General features: G+C 43.3%; 1 protein-coding gene across 1 annotated transcript; it reads right to left on the bottom strand.

Moving 5' to 3' along the window:
* Window positions 1-4,761: 4,761 nt before the first annotated feature.
* On the bottom strand, window positions 4,762-6,514 carry LOC101786111 (probable cinnamyl alcohol dehydrogenase 6). Its single transcript, XM_004975223.2, has 4 exons — window positions 6,361-6,514; window positions 5,631-6,258; window positions 5,366-5,519; window positions 4,762-5,117 (listed from the first exon to the last, which is right to left on the bottom strand). Exons 1-4 carry the CDS (start codon window positions 6,450-6,452, stop codon window positions 4,921-4,923), a joined length of 1,071 nt encoding a protein of 356 aa, XP_004975280.1. The 5' UTR covers window positions 6,453-6,514; the 3' UTR covers window positions 4,762-4,920.
* Window positions 6,515-7,112: the final 598 nt, after the last annotated feature.

Consider the following 7,112-nt stretch of genomic DNA (forward strand, 5'->3'; position numbering starts at 1 on the left):
TCATGAAAAGGACAACAGCAATGAACTTGCCTTCCCGTACTTCATTTATGTTGAATTAAGGTAAAAAGTATTGTATAATCCTATCATTTTTCTTCGTACGAAAAGTATTGTTGAAAAGTGCACATAATTTCATGGCTATATATTACAGTCGTGATATTTTACTTGACTGATAAAAAAATATTTTTGAATAAAAGACATCTTAAATTTTCCTTGTATTTTTCCCAAACAAAAGAAAAGATAAGAAATAGACGTTTTTAACCTTATGAGTTTGGAAGACACTACATTCTTACATGCATGTTCCCTTGTTTTATGATCTGTCATATTACCGGATCAACACAGTGCAAAACAATATTATTTATCAGCTTCTTTTTGAAAAAATTAACATTGAAAATATCTTCGACTAACTCGGTAAGTGGCTAGTTAGAATAAGGGAGATCCCTATTTTACAACCCTCAACCCTCATTAATCTATTTTGTCCGCTTAAGTTCCTAAATTGGGTGGACAGAGTGTATTTATCAGGGGAGTAAAATTGACTGTTTTCTTAGAATAAAAACGCTTCATATATATCCATATACACTATCAATTTTATATTATAGGCATCAATCTTAAATAAACGTCGATCTGAAGTTTTAAGATTTCACCCTACTATTCCCTCCAGACTACAAGTACTTGATTTTTTTTTTTGAGTGGGCAAGTACATAATTTTTTTTTGGTTGCAAATTGGTTGTTTTTTCTGGATGCATGCCCGAGCGAACCAAATTAGGTTGGCAAATGGGCTTAGATGGATTTGGTCCATTAGGGTATTACAGCCAATGGGTCAAAAATGTTGAAGGGCCATTATTAACGACATCTATATATAGAAAGGCAGCGCAATGGGAGAAACTCATTAGTAGAGAACTGACCTTCCATCCAGATACTTTTATCCCGGTTAACATTGGATCCGTGACTAAAGTACCTTTAGTCCCGGGTCAAAAATGTACCACCGAAGGCCACCTCGCGCGCGGGGTTGGGGGGTGTTTAGTCCTGGCCCCCCCTTTAGTCCTGGTTGTAACGGTTATAAAAAATCGCACCAACGCCCATCCCTTTTCTCCCGGTTGGAATTTTCAACCGAGACAAAAGACATCCCTTTTGGCCCTTTTGTCGCGAGCACCACGTTGATGACAATGCGAAACTAAACCTGCTGTGACGGAAGGTTCCGGCGAGATATATATTATTTTTATTATTTTACCCTATCTATAATTTTATATTCATTATTACTATGTACTAATTAATGAATCTTGAACTGTTAGCCCTCTGGATCAACAAAGCGAAATAAGCCCCGAGGTCGTACAAAGATAATGGAAGGAAGGCTTCACATAACGGAAGTGAAAGAAAAGGGCCAGCCAATTGCTCCCGAACATGTGGCTAGAAAGTTCATGAGTCAGATCGGGGCTATTGTAAGGGACAACGTGCCCATCAACATTAGAGAATGGAAGGGTAAACAAGATGATCCATACATGCTTCCGCAAACACAAAAGGATATGTCGTGGGTAGATACCAAGAAACACTTCACACTTCGTGAAGGTGTTGAAAAAAAAGAAGTGAAAGTGTGGACGCTGAAGAAGATGGCAACCCAATTCTAGACCTTCAAGAAGAATCTGGATGTCAACTTTATCAAGAAGGGTCGAACTCCAGATTTCAATGAGTGGCCAAAGTTAAGGGACCACAGCAACTTATTTGTCGAATACAAAGGTTCGCGTCCACGTTGCCAATGCTAGCAAGAAGGAGTACCATCATCGTATAGGACGAGGTAGTTACATGAGTGCAATTCTCAAATGGAAAATGATTAAACAAGACCTATTCGATCGAGGTATCATACCAGCAACTATTGACTGGCCCAATCAATCAAAAAATTGGTATTACGCTCATGGAGGCAACTTGAGCCAAGAGGATGGGATACTTATGTTCAATGAAACAATACGTTAGAAGGCCGAAAGACTTATCAAAGATATTGAAGCTGCTAAAGCTGGGAAGTTGAAGGTGGATAGAGAGAACGATGAGCTCACATTGGTGCTCGGGAATCCCGACCACCCGGGACATTGCTGAGGCTACGGGTTGTTCCGTGGCAGTTCACTTTTTGTGGGGACATCGACTCGTACAGAAGCCGCAAGCGAAGAAAGGAATAGTAAAAGGAGAGCTGGCGGCGTATGTTAGAAGCCAATGTGCATTCACAAGAAGTAAGAATGCAGGAAGAAATTAATCGTCGAGTGGCCCTAGCAGTTACTTAAATGGCCCAATCTGGAGCACTGTCGGGTCCCAACGTCGCCAGCCCTTCTCAACGCTGAAGCAGTTGTGCTTCCATAGGGGTCCATGGTGAGCACATGCCAAGATTATCCATGGACAACCAATGGTACCCTGTGGATGACATCACTCAGCGCACCTCATGTGAGCTGCATAGACCATTCGACAACATCACTATTAAGGTATACATATATATAATTTTATGCAATCTTCTCAATTGATCCACACCTGGGGAGTTTAATAACTTCTTTATTTCTCCTATATGTGGAGGTGGCATACGGGAGTGCTTTACCAATCCTGCTAGGGCAGACAAGCCATGGCATGGAGATTCCTGGCTACTCCAGTGTTGACCTAGAGTAGATTGTTGATAATCAATATGAAGGCCTAGAGCTCGACCTCCTAGGAGGTGATGGGGAAAGGACACTAGAAGATGCATTGCACATGATCTTTCTATTATCATCCCCAGCAAGGAGTCATCATTGCTTCCCGTAGATCCACCGCAGCAGCCATCTCCTCAAAACTCAAGGCCGTCATCTCCAAAACATCCACCTCCTGGACCGTCGTCACCACTAGGACCGTCGTATCCTGCTCGATCACCGTCTCCATCTCCATCGAATCCTGGTGGTACGAGCGACGACGACCACAACACCCGTTCGCGATCACTATCGCCGGGACTAAGACCCGCAGCAAGCAAGAAACCTACAACACCTCTTAAGAAGCCGCGACCACCACCTTCCAAGCCAAGGCAGTCAAAGAAAACAAAAAAGTCTGAACCCACTCAGAAGTTACCAGCCGCTATGACTACTGAGGAATTACGGGGAGCTATCACAAGCAACGGTGAAGGAGTTCTTCAAAACATGCGCTGAACAAAGAAAAGCAACGGAGATGAAGCCAAAGCCAGTAGATCCAGCAAAATTAATTTTTTTTATTGGCATGTCAAAATAAGATAAGAGGACTGTACTATCGAGCTACGATCGTTCGTTAGTTAAGTCTGATCAGAAGAAAAACTGGCGAGGAGCATCGTCTTCTAGTCGTACTATCCCCTAGCTTGGGGATCTACCAGATAAAGATGCTCAAACTATAGCAGCAATGCCTTTAGAACAATAAATCAGAGTCATTGGATTTATGCAAGATACATGTATGTCGCTTGCTGAAGTTCTAGGGCAAGTTGAACCGCCAGCTCGAGAGCCAATTGTACCTAAATGATCCTTTGAGGTAGGCAAGCCTTTAGTAAGGCCAAAATTGGTACGGAAGCTCTCCACGAAGATGTACGAATTCCATGAATGGTACATGGAGCAGCGAGGCTCATGTTCGCTCTTCGGGTTAAATTGATTGATTTTTTCAGCGAAAGTGAGAAACTCATGTGGATGGAATTTAAGGATATATATGAAGTATGCCATCAGGATGCTCTTGATGTCTCTCTCATCAGCGCCTAGGTTCTGTAAGTGTCCATTTATCAATATCTAAATTTTGTCTCAGATCATTATTTTTTGTGTATGCATTGCCCTACTAACTTTGTCTTCCTTTTTATGTAGGATGCTAATTCAGAGGTGCCGCATAGAATCGTACTTCAATGTTGGCTTCCTGGATCCATCACTCGTTAACCAAGCTCAGGTACGAGGTCAGCCAAAGAATACACTGGAGGCAGTATACAATTTCTTGGAGAAATAAATTACAAGGAATACATACTACTGCCATAAAGCAAGTGTGGGTACCGTTTATTTTTATTTTTTTCCTTAGCTAATTAATGTTAGTTACCTCTAATATGAATATTTATGTACGCAGTTTCCAATGGATCCTCCTAATAATTATGATTGATTAAAGCCACGTCGTTATGTTCGATTCATTGAGGAAACCACTGGCGGAGTGCCAAGACATTCAAGACATACTAAACTCGTAATAATTCTGGACCTTTGTCTCTATGCAAAAGTTTGTTTCCTAAATTTTCACCTAACACTATATCATTCATTATTTTAATCCGCAGCGCAGGGAAATGGTTCCTTAAGACTTACTGTGGTGACTTCAAAGAAAAACTTACATTCAATACAAAGTTTCCAGTACATGTCAAAATGCAGATATGCAAATCCACCGAATTTTTCTTTACTATTTTTGTAAAGTTGAGTGCCCAGAAGGAAAAAATCAATCAGCCAATTCACTTAATATTCAGTAAAAGTAGGAAAAGTGAATCTTGTCAAATGTCTCATTTGCTTCCAGACTAAAAGGAGGAAATACTCCTTATTGTCAATGCATCTCAGATGATACATTTGTTACTTGGTCAAACTTAATAAGATTGTTTTTGAACATAGGACAAATGTAGAATGCATTGTTTTTGGTAAAGATCAAGTCTTTAGGATGATTTTTTTTGCTGCCACCAAGATTTGAACCTTGGTTGGTGTCTACCTCAACTGGGTAGCTTACCACAAGTCTTTATGATGATACACAAAAATAAATTGGATATTGCAGACAATGACTCAACTCGAATCACAAGTGAACCAATAATTAACCTCGTAATACCAACTGGAAAAGGATAGAGTTGTCCAATTTTGCACATCAAATAGGAGCTAGATCAGTAGCCACTCTCCCCATGTGACTATCATCAGAACTCCATATTGATCCAGACACATGGAGTACATCAAAGACTTAGTTTGAGTCCCCGGCAATGTCGATCACAAAGCGGTAGCGGACGTCGTTGCGCGCCAGCCGGGCCAGCGCCCCATTGATCCCGTTTGTCGAGACGAGCTCGATGTCGCAGGTGATGTTGTGCTCGCCGCACAGGTCAAGCATCTCCTGCGTCTCCTTCATGCTCCCCGTTATGCTACCACTAATTGTCCTCCTTCCTGTAGTCAGTTGCCACTGATCAGATCATTATCCCACTAAGTTCCAACATATATCACTAAGCCTTTTTAGTCCAGCTCAAGAATTAAATCGAAAATTTCAAACAAATTTCGTCTACTTTCTAGAAGTTCCTTCTTCACTGTCAGTTTGTCAGTACATAGTAGTATTTCAGGACAATATAGGTAACATATACAAATGATTTGACAGTGGACACTAAAGGAAACAATCTGTTGAAGAATCAAACGCTCACCGAAGATGAGAGGGAAAGAAGGAAGCTCAATGGGCTGATCCGGTGCGGCGACGAGCGCGAGGACGCCATCGACCTTGAGCAGCTCCAAGAGCGGACCCAGCGAATGCTTGACTGGGACCGTATCAATGATGTAGTCAAGGCTCCTGCTCTTGGCCTAAATACCAAATTTGCAATCACATAAAATCCATTATTTTTTTTACTTTATTGACCGACAATTTCCAGTACTGACTTCGTTCATCTCCAACTCCCAGCGAGCTTAGCGTACCTGCATCTGTTTCTTGTCGGTGCTGACAATGAAGTCGTCGGCCTTGAGCCCCTCCCTCGCCTCCTTCTCCTTGTCCGGCGACGTGCTGACGACGGTGACGCGGAGGCCGAACGCCTTGCCGAACTTGACGGCGATGTGGCCGAGCCCGCCCAGCCCGACCACGCCGAGGCTCCCGCCGGCCTTCACCATGCCGTGCCGCCTCATCGGGCTGTACACCGTGATGCCGGCGCACAGCAGCGGCGCCGCCGCGTCCAGCGGCAGGGTGTCCGGGATCCTCGCCACGAACTTCTTGTGGACCACGAGCATCTCCGAGTAGCCGCCGTAGGTGACGCTGCCGTCCGAGAGGATGCCGTTGTAGGTGAGCACGAGCTTGTCGCAGTAGTTCTCGTCGGAGTGGCGGCAGTGGTCGCAGTCGAGGCAGGCCTCGACGATGCAACCCACGCCGACGCGGTCCCCGGCCTTGAAGCCGGAAACGTTGGCGCCGACCGATGTCACGACGCCGGTGATCTCGTGGCCGGGGACGACGGGGTACATGGTGATGTCCCAGTGGTTCTTCATGAAGTGGAGGTCGGTGTGGCACATGCCGCAGTACAGCACCTTGATCGTCACGTCGTCCACACCGTTTTCCCTGCCAAACAAATGGATTAAAACTGGTAAATAGAAGTGATCTTAGTTGATCTGTTCTTTTTGTTTTTTGTATGTTGAACAACAATGATAAATGGGTGTGTACCTTCTCTTGAAGACGAAGGGCTCGACCTTGCCGGACTCGTTCATGGCCGCCCATCCTGCCACTGTCTGAGTGTGGTTTTCTGTGATCGCCATGACCCTGCTCTAAGTGTGTGCGTCTGGACTGGACAGAACGAGATTCTTGGTCACTTGGTGTTGTCTTGAGATGGTTGTGTCCACAGCCGTTGTGGCCACCGGCTATTTAAAGACAATCAGCATACTGTTATGGTTTAGAACGGTTGTATTCGAAGAATTTTTTTTACCGCAAAAAAAATCACAATTAGTTCTAGGCCAATTGCTAGCTGTTTCGTACTAACTCGCGCCACTAAAAATGTCCATCTAGGTTTGTTCAAAATAAAACTTTTTTAACGTTAACTAACATATCTGTAAAAATATATGATCTTAAGAAAGAGAACTTACATTATGAATGTACTTTTTGCGGTAAGTCTTGTAATGTTAATCTTGTGTTGTCAATATCTATGTAAAAGTTTGGATATTATTAGCCAAAAAGTTAAAAAATACTAGGACAATTCAAATGGAGTTATATTTGTGATTGGAGGAAGTATTTGCTTTTGAAGATACTGCAGCTTCATGATTTTTGTACACATGGGCTTGATCCCTTACAAGGATCGATACGAACCACGAAACGGTACTACCAGGGGCAGATCCAGAATCGCAGCTAAGCCAGGACTGGATCAGTGTAAATTGATCTTGCATGAAAATCCTCGGCTGATTTGAAGCTAGTTAGGCTGATTA

This window comes from Setaria italica, chromosome VII (assembly GCF_000263155.2).
Source record: "Setaria italica strain Yugu1 chromosome VII, Setaria_italica_v2.0, whole genome shotgun sequence".
NCBI classification, from domain to species: Eukaryota; Viridiplantae; Streptophyta; class Magnoliopsida; order Poales; family Poaceae; genus Setaria; species Setaria italica.

Coding starts and splice junctions, on each gene's coding strand:
- LOC101786111 (XM_004975223.2), bottom strand. CDS start 6,452: ATGGCGATCACAGAAAACCACACTCAGACAGTGGCAGGATGGGCGGCC. Junction 6,259..6,360: donor CCCTTCGTCTTCAAGAGAAG/GTACACACCCAT, acceptor TTTGTTTGGCAG/GGAAAACGGTGTGGACGACG. Junction 5,118..5,365: donor TTCTTTCCCTCTCATCTTCG/GTGAGCGTTTGA, acceptor AACTGACTACAG/GAAGGAGGACAATTAGTGGT.